General features: G+C 43.8%; 1 protein-coding gene across 1 annotated transcript in view; it reads right to left on the reverse strand.

Annotated features, from left to right (window-relative positions):
• Positions 1-7469: 7469 nt before the first annotated feature.
• IGDCC4 (immunoglobulin superfamily DCC subclass member 4) overlaps positions 7470-22399 on the reverse strand; it is a 120450-nt gene continuing 105520 nt past the window's right edge. The window contains exons 19-20 of the mRNA XM_065412726.1: positions 16264-16428; positions 7470-7994 (exon numbers count right to left, since the gene is read on the reverse strand). Of these exons, the coding sequence (XP_065268798.1) occupies positions 7470-7994; positions 16264-16428 (690 nt within the window). The remainder of the gene's footprint in view (positions 7995-16263; positions 16429-22399) is intronic.

Genomic DNA, 22399 nt, shown 5'->3' on the forward strand with positions numbered 1-22399 from the left:
TCCTTATGCATTATGTAACAAAAAAAAAAAAAGTATATTTCATTTAATTTTTAAAATATTAGCAAGGGGAAAATGATAAAAATAGAACTAGACTAAACATTTCTTTTCTAACTAGGATACTCAGGGATCAATTTCTAATGAGAACAAAAAACATATATAGTGTGATACAAAAATGGTCACTTTCTTATAAAGCATCCATCCTGGACAGATATCAACGTTATTCGTTATTTACTTTTCAAAAATCAGAAACCCTAGAAGGTTATAAATTATCTAATTTGTTACTCTTTAAACCAGAACTTTACTGTCTGTGAAAAAATAAACCAAATCAACCAAACGAAAAAGTTGACAACCAGATGTTTTTAACCAAGTCATGTTTCACATGAGAGGAAATTAAAAAAAAAGAATCAGAATTGTGACTTTCACAGCAGCATGGAAAAGATATAGTTGTGTAACCAAATGGTAACATTAACGCTACAAAACTTATGTTGGGGAGACACATTTGATATTTAAACAATGTAAAAACAATATAGATAGGCAAAAAACTGAACAGCAATAATCTTTAGTGTTACTGAAGGAAAGAACGGGTGGTGGAGGAAAAAACAGTGCTAACTTTTAGTAAGATACACGAAATCTGATGTGTAATTAAAGGTATCAACCTTTTGTGTGTGTGTGTGTGTGTGTGTGTGTGTGTGTGTGTGTGTGTGTGTGTGTGTGTGTGTGTGTGTGTGTGTGTGTGTGTGTGTGTGAGAAAGGTGCAAGAAAGCTACTTACTTCTGGAAAACATTTCATGATACAAAAATATATGCACTGGTTATTTCAGCTTTGTACACAGAATGCATAATATTAACCCATTTCTCCAGCTTTTAGTCAACAATGCGAATATAAACGCCCGACATATGTATAATAAGTGCAGGAGCCAGGGAAACAGCCACGTAAATTCGGATACCTCCCTAACCGAACACTGAACATAATCCATGGTGTGCGCTAATGTGGAAGATCGTGTTAAAAAGTGACTTCAGTACAGTTTTGGGGTCAGGTCCTCAGCTGGTGTAAACCCCTTGACTTCAAGGGAACGACACTGGTTGACACCAACAGAGATTCTTTTGTTTTTACCAATCCAGGGGCACTGCAGTATGCTGATGTTCCAGTGCTCTGGAACATGCTCTGTTTCAAGTTTCATGCTCTGGAACAATTCGGTTTGGTGGAATAAGAGTAGAGAGGAAGGTTGGATGCAAGGAAACAAAAGTATCCATGTGATGCAAGCTTTCTGCCTACACAATAATGGTAAGTGACGCACTGGAATGGGTTACCTAGGGAGGTGGTGGAATCTCCATCCTTATAGGTTTTTAAGCCCGGCTTGACAACGCCTTGGCTGGGATGATTTAGTTGGTGTTGGTCCTGCTTTGAGCAGGGGATTGGAGTAGATGACCTCCTGAGGTCTCTTCCAACCCTGATATTCTATGATTCTAAGTCGCACAAAGAGAATCATTCACACTTTTCATAGCATCTTTCCTCTGAGGATCTCAAAGCATTTAACTAAGCTGCACAAAACCCCTGTGAGGTAGGTTTGTCCAGATAGGGAAACTGAGGCACGGGAAGGTTACCTGACTTAACCAAGTTTACATAGCAAGTCAGTGTGGTAGAGATGGCAAGCAGAATCCAGAACTCCCTCAAGCTAGTTCTGGACCCTAGTCATGAAACTCCACTCCCTCCCCGAATGTGAATTAAACTAAAGAGTTGAGATGTGCAGTCACTGAAAGGGTCAGTTGAGACGGTGGTTCAGCAAACAGCATCAAGCATTCCTGTCAGGTAAGATACCCCCAAATATTATACATCAATTTACAATAGTTTTTCCCTTTGAAATTTCCAATTGTGTAAGAATCACCCCAGCTTTTGTTCCTGGGAGCTTTGCCTGTGTCAGGCAGCATGACTGGGCCTTTACAGAACATAGGAAAGGGAAAGATCCTTTCTCAGACTTCTCCTGTTTGGGATGGGGAAGAGACACTTACAGCGAATCAGGTCTCTCAATTTCAGAGGCCTGAGGAAATCAGCAATAGCTATTGGCTAGTGAGAAGAGAATGCTGTACAGTATATGACATTCACGGCAATCTGAGCATTTAGACGAGTCAAGATTTAAACAGAAAGCTGGTCTTAACCTTAACTATAAGGTAATAGCAGTGGTCCATTCTAGTAAAGAGCCTGATTTCGAGACTTGGCCTCCTCCCATTTTGCATCCACAATTTAGGAGGGACAAATAGGAACATCGGAAATGGCTCATTCCAGTGAATGATTCATCTAGTCTGTAATCCCATCTCTGACAGTGGCCAGTACCAGATGCTTTGGAGGAAGTCCCAGGAAGCCCATTATGGAATTATGGTGCATCTAAGGAAATTCCTTCCTAACCCCAGGCAGCTAGTGGTTGGTTTATGCTCCAAAGCAAAAAGGGTTATATTCCTTATGTATTTTTATCCTATCTAATGTAACTGCTCTTATTGTCCATGGAAATGTTTAATCTTTTGATTTTCAAGCCTGCTAAGCTCTTAGCAAAATATCCTGTAGCAGCGAGTTCCACAGCTTAATCATGCATTGTTTAGAATGCATTTCCTTTCATCCACTTCAAACTGGGTGCTGTGTGTGTCACCCTGCTCTGGTATTATATGAATAAATGAAGAGGAGCTCCCAACTAACCTTCTCTGTGCTACTCTTTATTTAAATACCTGTACTGCGTCCCCTCAGATCTGCCCCTCACTAAACTAGGTGCCAACTTTAACTAAGCTAAGTAAATAGTGCAGTATGTGCATGACTCCTCTACACTAGATTCCGTTCATTAGCAACCCCTCTGTGGCCAGCCATTCTCTGGCTGTTGCCAATAAGGCAGGTTTGCGGGGCTGCAGCCAGGGAAGGCAGGTCCCAGAGTTTCCTTCATTGTCTGCAGCCTCACAAACCTGCCTGTGGCCGGGGCCTTTCCTCCAAAAGCAGTTCTCAGTAAGCGACGTGCTGCTGCTAGTATCTGCATCTCATTAACATTAAGGTCAATGGGACAGGGCTGGTTCCCAGCAAAATGTTGCTATTAACCGGACATCGTTAATATCAGGGTTGCTATTAAGCAGCACCCACTGTACTTCCCTAGCCTTAGTAGAGGAAGTACCACAAATACGGAGGTTAGCTCACAGCAAATCTTCGTTATCTATGGGAAATGGTGAGCTTTTCACCACAACTGTATACTGCTCCATTTTATTCTAATCTCCCCTCGAAGCCTTTTACCCTGTTCTGTGCCTTTCTCTGCCGCCTTTCCATTTCTCCTGTATGCTTTCTGAGCTGGGGTATCCAGAGTTGAACACTGTCTCCAAGCAGAGTGAGTATCATTGATTTGACAATGGCACTCAGTATTTCCAGCATTATTCCCTATCCCTTTCTTAATTTAGCCTAACATCTGGTTTTACTTCCCCCCCCCCCTTCTCTCCTTTGACTGCTGCTGCTCACCGAGCACATGTTTCCATTGCAATGGCTGTATTGACAGCTAGGTCTATTTCCTGAGTGGTTCCAGTTAATTTAAAACCTATCGACATGTATGGAAAGAAATGTAGGCATGGCTGAGGTCAATGAGACGTGATTGGCAGCTGCTATCCCACATGGCACTGTAGACAGTTGCACCTGCAAATATTTGCCTCACAAAATTGGGTGAGTGTGAAATTTCCACCCACAAAACAGGAAGCCAGGTGGAGGCCTCATTCGGAACCAGGCACAGACCACGTGTCTCGAAAAAGGCTCTTTTGGAATAGCAGAGCTACTCATTTTTTTAAAGTTAGTCCTTGAGCATAACAGCCCCCTTCACTGACCCTGCCATCGCATGATCTTGGGGCGGGCATTCCTGAGGGTCTAACAAATGATGGTTATGAATGACGGGCCTGTTCAACAGGGATCTCAGGGTTTGTCTGTATGGAGAGGCAGCGAGCTGGGGTGTAGCAGTCTAGGCTGCCGTGCACGTAAAGTCCCCTAGTGCACTTTGAACTACTGCAAAGCAGGGTCACAGAGTAGCAGGGTCCACACGGCCAGGCTGGGGCGCTGTAGCTGGATACCCCGGCTTGCCGCACAGTAACTCTCTGTACAGACACGTCCTTGCCCTGTTGCTCCTTCAGTGTGGGTGGCACTGGGAGCAAGGTAGGTGGGATGCAATGGAGGTCGCCTTTCATACACTTTTGTGGCTGCTCATGGAATGGCATTCAAGAGGCTACGCTAGGCTCCAAACCATCTTTGGGGCTGGGCAGGGCATGGAAAGACAAAGTGGGGACAGAAGTTATATGCTAGAGAAGGGTGGCCCAAAGGCAGGGGAAAGCAAGGTCCTCAGATTCAGGTTAGAGCCTACCAGGGCCTGATCCATTGGCTTGAATGGGTGTTGGACCGGGCCCTTTTAGTACATCCTATCACTGTACACACACACATGGGGTTCCACTTGGAGTCAAAGCGAGTAGGCAGGGCAGGATCGCTCAAGAGGGATCTGATTCTTTCCTTAACAGGCACCAGTAAATGCCATGAACATGAATGGGAGTTACAGGCACGCACCATGGAAAGAAAAAACACGGCAGGACAGGAGAGTCCCCTCCCTCTTCACCGTCAGAGTTGATGGGAGAGGAAGGCATCCTTCATATCCATCCACGTTAACAAAACAGAGGAAACAGGGGCTTTTGCGGACTCTTGCCCACGGAAGTCACTGCCAATGGGACCTTTTGCAAGTAAATAATGACGAATTAAAGGGACGCAGTCAGGTCAATTCAGCTCCAGTTATAGGGCCAGACTGCAACACTCTTGCATGAAGTGGTATCTTCAGGGGCGGCTCTAGCTTTGTTGCCGCCCCAAGCACGGCAGGCAGGCTGCCTTCGGTGGCATGCCTGCAGGAGGTCCGCCGGTCCCGTGGATTCAGCATACCCGCCGCCGAATTGCCACCAAATCCACGGGACCGGCGGACCTCCCGCAGGCATGCCGCCGAAGGCTGCCTGACTGCCGCCCTCTCAAGGACCAGCAGGGCGCCCCCCGCAGCTTGCCGCCCCAGGCACGCGCTTGGAGCGCTGGTGCCTGGAGCCACCCCTGGGTATCTTGAGTAGCTAACAGGGCTGCCTGTGGAGTACAAGGTTACCCTTTGCTCGCAAGGGTGATCCTGTATCACAATCTGGACTGAGATGTAAAAACGTTTTACAAAGCCTCAGATCAACACAAAGGCTCTCCATGATATTTTTCTGGCTAATTCCAATGGAAGCAGGGTTTGGGGGTTTTTTTTGGCTAAATCCGAAGAAATGCTGAGCATCTGCTCAGCACCCGCAATCTCCAATGAATTCAATGGGAAGTGCAGATCCTCCGCACCTCTCAGGATTTGGCCCAGTCTGCAGTGTTCGCTATTCAAAGCTGCATTTTGAGAATCTGAAAGCGACCCGAGACAGGGTAGGAATTAAGGGAAATTCTTTTCAATGGGTCAAGCGGAGAGAAATGCCCTCAGTCAACAGCCTAGATAATGAAGAGTAAATGAGATTACTTAAAGTCTGTCTGTGATCATTCAAGGTGCTATCTGAACAAGAACAAACGGTTTTTGTTAACGTGGCACTGTCCTTTTAAGGGGATGTCCTCGCGCCGAGTGCGAATCCCAGCGTGAGGAGACGGCCCATCAACCTAGCATGCTAAAAATGGAGCGGAGTGCAGTGCAACAGGCTAGCTACGTGAGTACGTGCCATTGGTCTGTACTCGGGAAGGCTAGCCCCTCCCACAGCATGCCTGCCCGTGGCTACACTCCATTTTTAGGGCACTAGCTTTATGGCAGCTAGTGTAAGCAGAGGTGATGTGTGGCGGAAGGCTCATATGCCCCCTTTCCCCCGCCCAGATTTGCGGCTTGGCTTGTATTGAGCATGCTCACACGAACGGAGCATGCTCAGTAACATTGTTGAAGCCGGCTGCCCTCACTCTGCCCCCCACTATCGCGGGCACGGGTTGTCTCTGAGTAAGTCAGTCTCCTCGAGCAGGGAAGCGGACGCTCCCGCTCGAAGGCTAGACCCAGCCTAAAAATCCATTTTGGCCAAGATTGTCAGAAGCGACTTGTGATTTTGGCTGCCGAATTTGAGCCACTTTAAAGGGACCCGATTTTCAGAAACTGTTGAGTACCCACCCTCAGGCAGTCTGGCCTCTTTAAAGTGTCTCTTTAGTTGGTGTTGGTCCTGTTTTGAGCAGGGGACTGGACTCAATGAGGTCTCTTCCAACCCTGATATTCTATGATTCTGTCTCAAGTTGGGTCCTAACAAACGGATGCTCCCAAATCCCGTTTGAAAACGTCCCTTAAAAAGAAAACGCTGCTAACCATCGCCCCATCTGAGATGGCCTTTTTGTGAAGCACATGGTTATACGGCCAAACACACCCGACGCGCCAGTCTTAGGGCAGGTGGTCCTGCCGTAACGGATTCCAAAGAAACAAAAGAAAGAGCAAGACTTCAGACCTGCAGCACTATTCATTAAAAAATAGTCAACAACCAGTGCAAACATATTCTTTAGAAAAAGGCAGTATAAGAATAAGTTAAAAACTAAAATGGACTATAACAAAAGAGTCAATCTACTGCTTTTTTTTTTCTCCAACAGACATGAGGTAGTTGTGTTGTTAAGGAGGAAAAAAATAAAGAGAGAAGTAGTAAAAATGCTACTCTATACCACACTCTACTCCACTTTATAAAATTAAATAATATAAAGATGCTCCGAGGAAATAAAAATACATTGTCGTACATTAAAAGGAGAGAGACGTACCTAAAACGATAGGTACAAGAACCTACATAACACAAAGTCCAGCTTGGTGAAGTGACCGAGATGCTGGAGAAGGTTCTATATAATACAAGTTGTTAGAGGCACTCGCAGAGTGTGTAATAAAAGGCCACTACATCAGCCTGCTAGTAATATTTACTGGGGTAGTGTACAAAGGGATTATTAAAATCATTTTAACCATGGGCGAGCGGAGAAGGCCACTGGTTACGGCTAATTACCTTTCGGCTGGCGTTTGTTTCAACCCCTTTGGGTGCTTGCTTCGCAAAACGCATCGCAAAGCTGAAGAGGGCTAGGCAAGGCTGGGTCCCTCCCTGGCGAAGAGCAACATTGGGGAAGATACGCTTAATGTATTCTCCCTCTTTCCACCGTGAAAAATGTCCCGGCACGCCCCATCATGGAATAAAAGGAAACAATGGCACAGGCTGATGGTTCTGTTTTAGGCGCTTCAATGGGAGTTGGATTGGGCCCACGGCAATCTACATATTGATTTATTTCGTGTATATTTAGGACTGTTCACCTGTCCAGGAACCTGAGCCTCTGAGGTACTGAGCACCCTCTTTCCCCCATCGAATTCACTGCAAGATGAGGGCACACAGTATCTCTCCGGATCTGGCCCCCAGTAACTCACACCTACTTCTTCTAGCTCTCCCATGGTCAAAATCAGATTAATTTCCTCTTTAATGGTTATGGACACGCGTCACGTTCTCAGATGCTGAGGATGAATTGATTAGCGCAGAGATACTACACAGAGGGGCGTCCTGTTGGCCTGTGGGAAAAGCTTGGCACTTGACTGGCTGTACGTTCCCTCTGCCTTCTTGAAGACAGTCCGAATCCCCGCTTTCCATAGAGTCCAGACTTTCTCCATGCCTGTGGAAGCCATTGGTGAGCCCATGAGGGCCGACAGCTTCCATTTTGTTAGTCTTTCTGTCAGTACTTAACAGGGCATCCTGGGTCTGAAGCTCAGGTTTGCCTTGGCAGTCCACTAATGCTTTGCTGACATTCTGCTTGGCGTTTGCGGAGGCGTGAAGGGGCTGCTCATCAGAGGGGACGTTTTCTGGGTTGTGATCCTCAGGATCCATTTCTTCAGTGTCCAGCGTGTGAAGCTGAGAGTCTCTGTCAGAGGCTGAGAAATCGGAATGGACGATGATCTCGGCTTCCACTTGATGGAGGCTGATGGGTGGTTGATTTTTCATCACTTCATTCTGTTAGTAAGCAGAAAGCAAAGGGAGAAAGTGACTAAATTCAGATCATTCAGCCCCTGGATCCTGACAAACGGAGAAGCCCATGTTTAACCGGGAGCACGTGAGTAATCCCATTGATTTCAATGGGCCTACGCACATGCTTAAAATTCAGCGTGTCTTTATATGCCTCACTGGATTGGAGTCTAAACACTGCTCATGCTGTAACATGCTTTGTTCTGCTCAGAAACAAGAGCGTATGCTCTTTTGCAATGCAGGCAACTTTTCCAAGCTTCTCTTTTCAGGTCTAAAGTCAAGCGATGCTATTTTAACCCAACCAGATTTTCCAAAATGCCCGCTGAGTTTAATTGCATTTTCCATCAGCTTTTGGTAATTAATGTTGGAAATAAAGCATGCAGCTCAGAGACAGAGCTCACTGTATACCCAAAACCAAAGACGTCATTTAAAAAAATAAACATCAGGCTGTGTCATTTTAAAAGACAAACAATCTAACAAAAGCCTATTCAGATCAATAGCCCAAAGCATTTCCGGGCGTTTGTCCACATGGTTTTAGACGGTTGTGATTCCACCAATGATTTCAGGAAAAAAAATAATATTCTGGGTTTTGAGCTTGGCAAGTGAGCAAGGTTGGAACGGCTTTCCCAAGACTGTGTTATAAAATGTATTTGCAAATCTGAAGTCAACACACGCAGGGCATGGCATTCACCTCCCCAGTGTGGATTGCCGATCCCCAGTCCAGACGCCAGGCGCAGAGCGCTCATTTACAACAGCGAAAGCGTTCTCTCGGGAATGAGCACAGTGGGCATAACAGAATTCACACTGTAAACTGGGCAGGAGGACTACATCCAGATACATGTACTCTGCACTTATACATCATTGGGGGGAGGGATAGCTCAGTGGTTTGAGCATTGGCCTCCTAAATCCAGGGTTGTGAGTTCAATCCTTGAGGGGGCCACTCAGGGATCTGGGGCAAAAATCTGTCTGGGGATTGGTCCTGCTTTGAGCAGGGGGTTGGACTAGATGACCTCCTGAGGTCCCTTCCAACCCTGATATTCTATGATCGCCTTCCATCACAGGACCTCAAGATGCTTTGGAAGCCTCACAACACATATAGCTACAGGTGGGGAAACTGAGGCACAGAGCGGTGCAAAGACTTCCACAGGTTACCCAGTGAGTCAGCAGCAGAAAGGGGACTAGACTCCAGGATCCTTCAGGGGAGACGGTTGGGAGATGTCCAGTTAATCTCCACGCCAAATTACAACATTGAGAAGGAGGGTAACGAGACAAGAACAGACATAGCCAGGGGGAAGAGATTGGACATAAGGAAGACGGGGGGGATGGATACTAGACTAATAGGTCATACTGTCTGTACAGTGTCCGTACCAAATCAGATAACAAATGGGAGGGAGGCTAAACGGCATAAATTAAGATGTTTATACACCAATGCGAGAAGCCTAGGTAACAAAATGGAGGAATTGGAGCTCCTGGTCCGAGAAATGAGACCGGATATCGTAGGAATAACCGAAACGTGGTGGAACGGTAGTCATGACTGGAGTACAGGTATGGAAGGGTATATGCTGTTTAGGAACGACCGGAACAAAGGTAAAGGTGGGGGAGTAGCATTGTATGTCAATAATGAGGTAAACTGTAAAGAAATAATAAGTGATGGAATGGATAAGACGGAGTCTGTCTGGGCAATACTCACATTGGGTAAAAAAACTACTAGAGCCTCCCCTGGGATAGTGCTTGGGGTGTGCTATAGACCGCCTGGATATGGACAGGGAACTCTTTAATGTTTTTAGGGAAGTAAATACTAATAGGAACTGTGTAACCATGGGAGACTTTAACTTCCCGGATATAGATTGGGGAACAAATGCTAGTAACAATAATAGGGCTCAGATTTTCCTAGACGTGCTAGCTGATGAATTCCTTCATCAAGTAGTTGCTGAACCGACGAGGGGGGATGCCATTTTAGATTTGGTTTTGGTGAGTAGTGAGGACCTCATTGAGGAAATGGTTGTAGGGGACAACCTTGGCTCGAGTGATCATGAGCTAATTCGGTTTAAACTAAATGGAAGGATTAACAAAATTAATTCAGAGACTAAGGTTTACGATTTCAAAAGGGCTAACTTTAATAAATTAAGGCGACTAGTTAGGGAAGTAGATTGGACTAACATATTTATGAATCTAAAGGCGGAAGGCGCCTGGGATTATTTCAAGTTGAAGTTGCAGGAGCTGTCGGAGGCCTGTATCCCGAGAAAGGGAAAACGGATCGTAGGCAGGAGATTTAGACCGAGCTGGATGAACGAGCGTCTCAGAGGGGTGATTAAGAAAAAGCAGAAAGCGTACAAAGAGTGGAAGAGGGGAGGGATCAGCAAAGAAACCTACCTTATTGAGGTCAGAGCATGTAGAGATGGAGTGAGAAAGGCCAAAAGCTGTGTAGAGTTGGACCTTGCGAGGGGAATTAAAACCAATAGTAAGAGGTTTTATAGCCATATAAATAGGAAGAAAACAAAGAAAGAAGAAGTGGGACCGCTGAAGACTGTAGATGTGGAGATTAAGGATAATCTAGGCATGGCACAATGTTTAAACGAATATTTTGCATCGGTCTTTAATGAGGCTAATGAAGGGTTTAGGAATAGAGACAGCGTGACAGAGGGGAATAAAGGAGGGGGGGTTGACATTACAGTACCCGAGGTAGAAGCCAAACTCAAACAGCTTAACGGGACTAAATCGGGCGGACCGGATGATCTTCATCCAAGAATATTAAAGGAACTGGCGAGAGAAATTGCAAGCCCGTTAGCGATAATTTTTAATGAATCTGTAAACTCGGGGGTGGTACCGTTGGACTGGAGAATAGCTAATGTGGTTCCTATTTTCAAGAAGGGGAAAAAAAGTGACCCGGGTAACTACAGGCCTGTTAGTTTAACATCTGTAATAGGCAAGGTCTTGGAAAAAATTTTGAAGGAGAAAGTGGTTAAGGACCTTGAGGTCAATGGCAATTGGGACAAATTACAACATGGTTTTACGAAAGGCAGATCGTGCCAAACCAACCTGATCTCCTTCTTTGAGAAAGTAACAGATTTTTTAGATAAAGGAAATGCAGTGGATCTAATATACCTCGATTTCAGTAAAGCGTTTGATACGGTACCGCATGAGGAATTATTGGTTAAATTGGAAAAGATGGGGATCGATATGAAAATCCAGGGGTGGATAAAGAACTGGTTAAAGGGGAGACTGCAGCGGGTCGTACTGAAAGGTGAACTGTCAGGTTGGAGGGAGGTGACCAGTGGAGTTCCTCAAGGTTCGGTTTTGGGTCCGATTTTATTTAATCTATTTATTACTGACCTCGGAACCGAATGTAGAAGTGGGCTGATAAAGTTTGCGGATGACACAAAGTTGGGAGGTATTGCCAATTCGGAGAAGGATCGGGATATCCTGCAGGGAGACTTGGATGACCTGGTAAACTGGAGTAATAGTAATAGGATGAAATTTAATAGTGAGAAGTGTAAGGTGATGCATTTAGGGATGACTAACAAGAATTTTAGTTATAAGCTAGGGACGCATCGGTTGGAAGTAACGGAGGAGGAGAAGGACCTCGGAGTCCTGGTTGATCGCAGGATGACTATGAGTCGGCAATGCGACGTGGCCGTGAAAAAAGCTAATGCGGTCTTGGGATGCATTAGGCGAGGTATTTCTAGTAGGGATAAGGAGGTGCTGCTTCCGTTATACAAGGCGCTGGTGAGACCTCATTTGGAGTACTGTGTGCAGTTCTGGTCTCCCATGTTTAAGAAGGATGAACTCAAACTGGAACGGGTACAGAGAAGGGCTACTAGGATGATCCGAGGAATGGAAAACCTGTCGTATGAAAGGAGACTCGAGGAGCTCGGTTTGTTTACCCTAACCAAAAGGAGGCTGAGGGGGGATATGATTGCTCTCTTTAAATATATCAGAGGGATAAATATCAGGGAGGGAGAGGAATTATTTCAGCTTAGTACTAATGTGGACACGAGAACAAATGGATATAAACTGGCCGTCGGGAAGTTTAGGCTTGAAATTAGACGACGGTTTCTAACCGTCAGAGGGGTGAAGTTCTGGAATAGCCTTCCGAGGGAAACGGTGGGGGCGAAAGACCTCTCTGGCTTTAAGATTAAGCTTGATAAATTTATGGAGGGGATGGTTTGATGGGATAATGTGATTTTAGTCAATAAGTCAATAACGTGCCATCGCTGGTAATTAGTATCAATGGTCAATGTGGGTCTGGCTGGAGAATCTTGCCCGCATGCTCGGGGTTCTGCTGATCGCCATATTTGGGGTCGGGAAGGAATTTTCCTCCAGGGTAGATTGGCAGAGGCCCTGGAGGTTTTTCGCCTTCCTCCGCAGCATGGGGCAGGGGTCGCTTGCTGGAGTATTCTCTGCGACTTAAAGTCTTTAAATCATGATTTGGGGACTTCAACAGCTGAGTCATGGGAGAGAATTATTCGAGGAGTGGGTGGGTCAGATTTTGTGGCCTGCATCATGCGGGAGGTCAGACTAGATGATCATAATGGTCCCTTCTGACCTTAAAGTCTATGAGTCTATCCTAGCAAACTATACCAGGCGGTGGCTTAGAGGTATGGCTAATAGTGTACAGTGACATTAAGTGGCTGGATAGCAGTACGGCCAACCCCAAGCATTCAAAAATAATGAATCAGGTTCCAAAAACTAATGAGAGTTTAAAAAAATGAAAAGTGTGGGTTTCTTTTTATTTGCCTTTGGGTTTTGAGCCTTGAGAATTCATTTTTTCAAGCACGAGGGGCTCGAAATGTACCTTTTATTTTTTAAATGTAAGCTGAGATTCTCATATAATCACATGACTCCAGGAACTGGGACATTAAGAAAAAAAACCCCAGCAAATATAGCAACCGTGAAATTGTGAGAGTTGGCAATGTTAGAATAACAACAGTAGTAATAACTTGCTCCGACATAGCACTTTTCATCAGTAGATCTCAAAGGAGATTTTTACAAAGGAGGTGAGCATCATTACCTCCATTGTAGAGCTGGGGAAACTGAGGCACAAAGCATTGTAGTAACTGGCTCACAGTCACCTGGCTTGCCAGTAGCCAAGCCAGGAATAGAACCCAGATGTCTTGAGTTCTAGTCCAGTACTCTGTCCACAGGGCGACACCGCCTAGAATAACATGGATGCCTTCAGATTCTTAAGGATATTCCCCAAGTCCTTAGCTATCAAATATTGAAATTGGAACACGTACATTACAACGATTCCACAAGGCCCTCTCCTTCTATAGACAAAGGCAGAGATTTTCAAAAGTCCTCGTGATTTTAGGTGCTTAAAGGGACAGATTTTCAGAAGGTGCATGCTCGGCACTTCCTAAGGATCAGGCCCCTTTGTGGCATCTGAAGATGGGCACCCAAAACATGAGGCACCCAAGGTGACTATTCTCTTTTGAAAACGTTGGCTGCAGGGTACAAGCAGAGCAATATTTGCTAGTTACCTTAATCCTATTTTGTAATCGGCAAAAGCTGTTATAAAACAAAGCCCTTAGAATCGGAAAGAACAGAACGATTTCACTCATGCAACATTTAAACCGGGCCCTGTGTTCTTGGGTCCTTTGCATTTATTTTTAAGCAGGGAGTTACTATATTAGACTAAAATTTGTTAACTAAGCAGATTTCTCTATTTTGGAAGCCCATAGAGAGCTCTTAGACAATTAGCTTTAAAATCTTTTCAAAGTTTATTGCCTTTGCTGGTTAACAACTTCACTTACTGAAAGGAAACAATCCAAAACAAGGAAGTGAACTATCCTATGTGTAACTCTCCGGCTTTCTAGTTAAGCCAATTTTGTGTAACATTTACATATTTTAACACTTCTCTCCTTTTGTTGACAAACTCTGATGGGTAGCTAAACTGTGATGTAAATGACACTCTGTAATTGGGTTGTAAAACATTGTCTCAACTCTCTACACAACATTAATTACATCCTGTGTATAACTGATTTTCACACTGCTATCTAGGAAGGAAGCATAGGATAGGTGGAGGTACTTATTAGAGGAGAGAAGACAAAATCTTAAAGCAACACCAGGCAAATCTCTTGCTTTACAGAGTCAGCTTAGTTTATATCAAATTGCTTCAATGGAGCCTTGACACAGATGATGATATTACCAACTGCTTAACTGGAATACATCTGTATTCCTAAATTTGAGAACACAACATCAGAAATGTTAATGCTGATTTTCAATAAGTCTTGGAACACTGGGGAAGTTCTAGACGACTGGAACAAAGCAAATGTGCCAATATTTTAAAAAAGATAAAAGGGATGACGCAGGTAATTATAAGGCTTGTCAGCCTAACATCGATCCTGGGCAAGATAATGGAGCAGCTGATATGGGACTCGATTAATAAAGAATTAAAGGAGGGTAATGTAATTAACGCAAATCAACAAGCATTTGTGGAAAATAGATCCTGTCAAACAAACTTGATATCATTTTTTTTTTTATGAGATTACAAGTTTGGTTCTTAGGGTAAAAGCACTGATGTAATACATTTAGATTTCAGCAAGGCGTTTGACAGTACCGCACACCATTTTGATTTAAAAACTAGAACTATATAAAATGAATATGGCACACATTAAATAGATCCAAAACTGGCTAACCGATAGGTCTCAAAATGTAATTGAAAATGGGGAATCATCGAGTGGGTGTGCTTACAGTGGGGTCCCTCAGGGATTGGTTCTTGGTCCAACGCTATTTAACATTTTTATCAATGGCCTGGAAGAAAATGTAAAATCATCACCGATAAAATATGCAGATGACACAAAGACTAGGAGAGGGGTCAATAATGAAGAGGACAGGTCGCTGATTTAGAGCGATTTGCATCACTTGTTAAATTGGGTGCATGCAAACAGAATGTGTTTTAACACAGCTAAATGTATATGTATACATCTGGGAATAAAGACCGTAAGCCATACTTACAGGATGGGGGACTCTATTCTAGGAAGTAGTGACTCTCAAAAAGATTTGGGTGTGGTGGATAATCAACTGAACATGAGCCCCCCAAAATGACTCTGTGGCCAAAAGAGCTAATGTGATCCTTGGATGCATAAAGAGGGGAATCTTGAGTTGGAGCAGAGAGGTTATTTTTCCTCTATATTTGGCACTGGTGCAACTCCTGCTAGAATACTGTGTCCAGTTCTGGTGCCCACAAAGGATGCTGATAAATTGGAGAGGGTTCAGAGAAGAGCCACAAGAGTGACTGAAGGATTAGAAAACCTGCCTTACAGCGACAGACTCACATGCTCCATCTATTTATCTTAAAAAAGAGATGGTTAAGGGGTGAGTTGATTACAGTCCATAAGTATCGACATGGGAAACAAATATTTAATAATGGGCTCTTCAATATTGCAGAGAAAGATATAACACAATCCAATGCCTGGACGTTGAAGCCAGACAAATTCAGGCATAAATTTATAATGTTGCAAGTAATTAACCATTGGAATAATTTTCCAAGGATTTTTAAAACAAGATTGGATGTTTTTCTAAAAGATCTGCTCTAGGAATTTGTTTTGGGAAGCCCTATGGCCTATGTTATGCAGAAGATCAGACTAGATTATCACAGTGGTCCTTTCTGGGCTTGGAATCTATGAAACCTGAATTTTTTCCTGATCTGTAGACGAAGGATAATGGAAATGGCTTTACACTACCTTTCAAAGGAATTTAAAACAACCCTTGATTTTTGACTCTTTCTATAAGCAAAAATGCAATTCCTTCTCCAGGTTGGAATAAAATAGATCTTAATAACTCTCTATGCTGGTTACTGTTGATCCTAACTCATTTTATGTGTAACTTTACTGCACTGCTACATAAAAAAACCAAATCTGTTCTCTGGAGCCTGATTTCTGCTCCCCAGATGAGAGCACGACAGCCTCTCTACCTCATTAACAAGGAATCTGCTCCACTCCCCCCTTGGCCACCGATTCAAGACCACAAGGACTGAGGAAAGTAAGGCAGTGAGAACAGGGGGACTGCTGGACCTCTGAGAGAGACACAGAGGACTCCCTGAAAATAAAACAACTTTTCCCCACGTATGCGAATCACACATGACATGCAGTGATATACTTGGGCAACGGAACAAAAACCATAATCAGCAAACTGAGATGAACTCTACGGGGTAAATATTTTCTCTCCCTCTACAATCAGGGAAAAGACGAAGGGACACATAACAAATGTACCGTAGTGCACAAGAAGCTGACACTAAAATACTGAAAACACCCACCGTAACAGCATTGTACACCAGGGCTTGTAGCAAAAGCTTTTGTCCTGCATTAGAAGGCGGCTTCAGTGTTCCATTCACAGCAGCAGTAGGCTCTTTTGTAATGGCATCTCCACATCTGGCTATGCTACTTGTCCAGTTCTGATTAATTGATTTATTCCATGTAGACTGCAGAATAAAAAGGAAAGCAATGATCAGATTATTTCCAAGACACAGATTTGTATCCTTCCAAACCTGAAAGAACAGGCAGTTCAACACAAAGAAGAAGATGGAGAAATGCCATATGGCTTAAAGATGTCGGTTAAATGCAGCCAACACACTTCCAGTGACGTCACAATAACACTAGCCCTGACAAACTGACATTGCCACCACAGAACATGGGGTTTAGTGCACTGATTTGTTATGGTCCGATGTGGAGCAAGTGGATAATTGGGATTTTCTTAGCTCTGACCCAATATTTCTAATACCGTTCTTCCTGTGACACATTACGAGAAGAGTTCATACTCCAAATCTAATATGGGAGTCTCTGCTGATTTCATAGATTTCAAGACCAATAGGATGCAATGTATCAGGTAGCACCACACTGCATGCATCTTCCTTTTGAAGACCTAATTCAAAGCCCATGGAAGTCAGGGGGAAAATGCTCTTTTATCTCAATTGGTTTGGCATCAGACCCTACTGCATGTACATGCCAAGACACTAGTGGGTTGGAGGCAGTGGGAATAATACTCTGCACTTCAGTAGCTACCTTCCTATAACGCTCTCAAAGCACCTTATACAGGTGGATAAAGATCTCCATGTTACATGTGGAGAAACTCAGGCACAGAGAGACTAACTGACTTGCCTAACATCTAATAGTGGCTCAGTAGAAAAGTTAGGAATAGAACGTAGGTCTCCAATACACCACTCTGCCTCTCTTTCTTAAAGTTCCTCCGTGAGTTAGAATCTTTTAGCATTTTATTATTTGAGCTTTTCCATTTTGCATGTTTTATAAGGAAGGATACCATTTTGGGCCAGATCTTCAGCTGATCTTCTGTCTGGCTCCCTCTTGCGTGTGCATATGCAAAAACTGCACACTCACATCTATTCACCCACACTTTGCAGGTACAAAAACCTGCACGGACGTCTTGAAATGTTTAACACCTATAGAATGTGCACCTGCAAACTCCATTAAGGTGAATGGGTTTTTCAGGGGTAATTTTAACCCTTGTGCATGCAGAGGTGTTCAAAGATGTAGGTAAGCGTTTGCATCTGAAACATGCAGCTCACGTGTGTTTGTGTGCGCGCACAATTTTGTTTGTATGCACATAGAGACTGAGGGCTGAAAAATCAGGTGCTTTATATCAATGAATTCTGCTACGAATCTCATCCTAGGAAACCTGGCAGTAGCAAAAGCAGACAAAGCAGTTGGGTTACTTTTGAAATGCACTTTAATAGAAATGGTTACACGTTGGCCAATTTATATTCAGACACTTGGTTAGCAAAATGGTTAACCACATTCAGCAGCAGCTACAATTGATACATACACACAGTGGTGACAAGTTAATGTCAGAGTTCTGTGGATTATACCAACATGGAATGGTCTAAGCCAATCAGAGGGCAGGGACGCTGCATTGCTACTGACTCACTGATGGATATGATAGTTTTTGGTACTCGCACACTATGCAAATCCTTACACTCTCATTGGCTATTGCCCTTAGAACTCACCATCCACATGCCCACAACAAACATGGCTGCCACAACTTCTCATTTCACCCAGCTAACAGAAGAAGAAAAACCCAATTACGTCGCAAAAACATCTCATTGTTAGACATTTCACTATAATAACCGCAACCAAACGTGCTTCCTCTTGACCCAATAACAACTGTCTTCTGGGCTAATGCTTTGATTCTAAGTTTAAAAAAAAAAAAATCTCGGTGGGCAACTTATTTAATAATTTAAAAAAAAGGGGGGGGGAGGGGAGGGATAGCTTAGTGGTTTGAGCATTGGCCTGCTAAACCCAGGGTTGTGAGTTTAATCCTTGAGGGAGCCATTTAGGGATCTGGGGCAAAAATCTGTCTGGGGATTAGTCCTGCTTTGAGCAGGGGGTTGGACTAGATGACCTCCTGAGGTCCCTTCCAACCCTGATATTCTATGATTCTAACAAGCCATCTTTGACCTTGGAGTTCCTCAGCTCACAATACAGTTATCGCCTCATAAATAGGAAGTATCTTCATATTATTGTCTATTCACGTTATTTCACAGTAACAACACAGTAACTCTTCTGGAAGAAACAGTAACAATTATTGGCTATCTATGAGAATAAGCAATGTAACATTTTCATTTAGGACTATGAATGTTATTTTGAGAAGTAACTTTACCATAGCAATTATGGACATTTACCCATAACACATCAGCTAATTCTCTCCAGCCCTGCCTGGTATTATACTAGCTACCACTAGTCCCTCTCGATGTTTTAACTACAGTACTTTTTGTGATGGAAGGATCTAAGCCAAACCTTGAGTTCTAACGGTGCATCATTAGGATTATTTATCTACCGCTGTAAATGCACAAGGCTGCGCAGTAAGAGAAAGGTGACAAATAATGAATTGGTGCCCTACTTTGAAAGGCTGCCTGGAACATCTGGTTAGGAATTTATTTTCCTCTTTCATGAAAAATTTCAATGAAAATTATTCTTTTTTATTTTCATTGAAATTTTTCTTTGAAAGCTTCCATGGGATTTTGTAAGATGCTTTTTTCAGCAACCAAAAATGGAAATTTTTTTTTTACAATTTTGTTTCATTTTGTCAAAAAGCCAAGTTTTTACCCTAAATAAAAGTTAAAATGAATTTCTTTGCAGCAACTGTTTTGTCTAGGAACAACATAGGACAGCAGGTGGGTCGCTGTGACAGCGATGGCAATTTCCTGCAGTATCTTTGGGAGCTCTCACTCTATTCAGTTTATTTATCCCAGTAGTCCGGGGATTGTCTGTAACTCCATGGGGGATGGGAACCACAGACCCCCAGGAACTAAGAACACTGTGGGGTGATTAAGCATATTCACTCAGGGTGTAACGCCTCCACAGAGGTACCACCGCCTGGAGAGGCTCATATATATTGGTTCAAACTGGATTCCCCAGAGACCAACAAAGAAAGGACTTTGGATAAACAGCCCGAGTTTAAACAGGCTTTCTGATCCACCAAACAGACAAGACCTTCTGTCTAAGGAGGGCCCCAGTCTTTCCTGGGAGAGGCTGGAAGATTTTGGCCTACTGAGGCCCCATAAGACTGATGGGTGACCTCTGGTAAGCTTTTAGCAGGCGTATAGGAACGCTTATTATTGCTATTATGTTTTCTCTGTAACGCTTTCATCTTGAAAAGAAATGTGCTTGCTTAGACCAGGTCTAGGCTGCAAACTTATATCAGTATAACTACGTTGCTCAGGGGTGTGAAAAATCCACACGCCTGAGTGACACAGTTATACCGATCTAACCCCCGGTGTAGACAGAGCTATGTCGACAGGAGAGCTAGCTACCGCCTATCGGGGAGGTGGATTAACTATTCCGATGGGAGAAGTTCTCCCGCCGGCGTAGTAGTGTCTTCACTAATGCGCTATAGCAGCGCAGGAATGAGTGATGGGAACAAGCTAACAGTGACATTTGGGCTGAGCAAAGAGGGTGGGAGGCCATGCAAGAGAAAATTAGAGCCTAGATACAGAGAGAAGCTGATTTATGGGGAACCTTCATGGTGGGAGAAGGGAAAAACGTGGATTTTATTGTGGGAGAATGCATCAACTCCCCACCGGGAGAAATATCGAGCCAGAAAGAAACCAGGAACAGTTCTAGCCTATTGAAAATTAATTCAGTGATAGAAATAAATGGCTTTTGTTGGAAATAAATGGATCTTTCAGCGCTGTCTGATGGCATCATTCACTTTGGTGATTGGAACAATCAGTATTCTGCTCTACGGAGAAAGACTCACCACACAAGTACACTATCCAGGCACATTCAAGCTGAGGTATGTATGAATAAAATGTGGTAACTTCACCAATACAGGGGCACAAAACTTAGGGGGGAGGAAAGGGTTTTTTTTGTTTTTTTTTTTTAAGCAGACCACCAAGCTATTCTTAGTCGAGCTTCAAATCCCCCAGGCAACCAGTGTTACCTTTTTGTAGATCTAATTAAATTATATGGGCTGAATGCAATTTGTTCTGGGTTCTCTTGGCTTCCCCTTGCAATAAACCGCTGAATGCACACCTCTGTGCATGGGAAATGTGTGCCTTTAAGAGCTCAAATTATTTCACAGCTCAGACTCTGAGTTCATGGACAGAGGTAATTTCTTTGCGGGGCTTGATTTTACTGGGCAACCTTGTGTTTACGCCGACTCACCTTGTTACCAAAAGCTTAGTGTGGGTAGAGCAACTCCTCTTTCTGGCTTGGCGGTTAAGCAGAAATGTAGCCCCATTTTTCTTTGGTGGTCTATTTGTCCCACAAAGAATAAATTCTCTGAGAACTGGAGAAGGGCATGGGGGGAGGGAGGGGAAGCTGTACGGTTTAAATGGAGGAAAATCGCTCTTCTTTTCTCTCTCTCTCTCTCTCTCTCGATCTAATGCCCAGTGAGTATATCACAGAGCCTGTGTCTAGCTGCAGGAGCAAAGAGGCTTCTGACACCAGTGTGGCCTTGTATGAGTCATTTGACCTCCTTGTGCCTCAGTCCATCTGGCTGGAAATGAGACAGCAATGCAGGACCAGATGTTGCACGTAAGCCGAGCATTCCAAAGTCAGTCACTTACAAAAAGTCACACATTAGACCAGGTTGTCGGGGCTGGCATCGGGCAAATAAAAACAAAATGCTCATGTACATGCTTAGGAGGTGCTGAGCACCCTCGGCCCACTTTGACTTCAAACAGCAGCTAAAGGCGCTTAGCACCTCGCAGGATAAGACCTCTCTAGATAATAATTGCTTTGCACAAAAATCTCTAGGGCCAAACCTTGCTCCCACCGAAGTCCCATCACTACAGGATCAGGCCTGTAGAGACCAGATATCAAAGATGTTGTTTATGCAGCAGTGAGCTTCAGAAAGAAAGAGCATCAAAGCAAAGCTGTGAATTTCAGGTGCTCGTTTTCAAAACTGGAAATATGCTGATCATGGTGACAGCATCTCTGCTAACCGTCACTTCCCGTCCATTAACAATACAGTCTATTCTGGACCAATGCCCCCTGCCCCTCTCCCTTTCGTTTGGGTCAGCGATAATTAAACTAACGGTAAGTAATGAGAAAACAGACAAGTGATCACATATAGCTGGCTGGGATGAAACACAATAAGGAATATTAATAAATGAAACAGCATTTAATTACACTAATTTGCTCCTGCTGCCATCTGAATGGCTTTCTGCAGATAGGTCAATGACTGGTGGATTATGAGCTTTTTCCAGAGAACATATCATTACTGAGCAAATAAAGTCTGGATGTTTCAGACTAGAAGGTATACACACACACACACATGGCCATATGTGCTATTATAGATATCTGCATGCACGCACACGCTATCAGAGATACCTGCACACACATAACACCCCCCCACCACCCTTTGCATACTCGCACGCTCTTTTTGTAGGCTTCCTGTGCAAACCAAAAATGTGGAAAGAAACAGCAACCCCGGTGCAATCCCCAAAGGAGCAACTGCTAGCGGAAATGTCAATCTGCCATGTTTACATAGGTTTTGATGACTGTGGGAACAGATTGTTCAGCGCCGGCTGAAATTAGCTGTGATGAAGAGCAAAGTTTTTTTGTACCCGTTTGCTATTTGCAACCAAACAAAAAACCCCATCCGCTTCACCAGGCAACTGTCTACCATGTTACTCAGACAGGTTCCATTTACAAAAAAAATTCCCTCCTAGGGAGCGAATATCTCCTAGGTCAAGCACTTGCAATTAGCTGCAGGTCTGTTTGTTAAAGCTTAGTTTGAGAAGGCTGGGGGAGAAGTTGCAGGAAGTCAGGAAAATGGTCTCCGGACTTTTACAGTGTATTAGCTAAGGAACGGAGTGTCAGTCTCAGATTTAATTTAGAGAGGCAAAAAAATCACTCTCTGAATAATAAACTGTTCACTTCAAACGAGAGAATGAATACGTAACTATCTTCCAATAAAGGGCCGATAGCAAA

This window comes from Emys orbicularis, chromosome 10 (genome assembly GCF_028017835.1).
Source record: "Emys orbicularis isolate rEmyOrb1 chromosome 10, rEmyOrb1.hap1, whole genome shotgun sequence".
In the NCBI taxonomy this organism is placed as follows: domain Eukaryota; kingdom Metazoa; phylum Chordata; order Testudines; family Emydidae; genus Emys; species Emys orbicularis.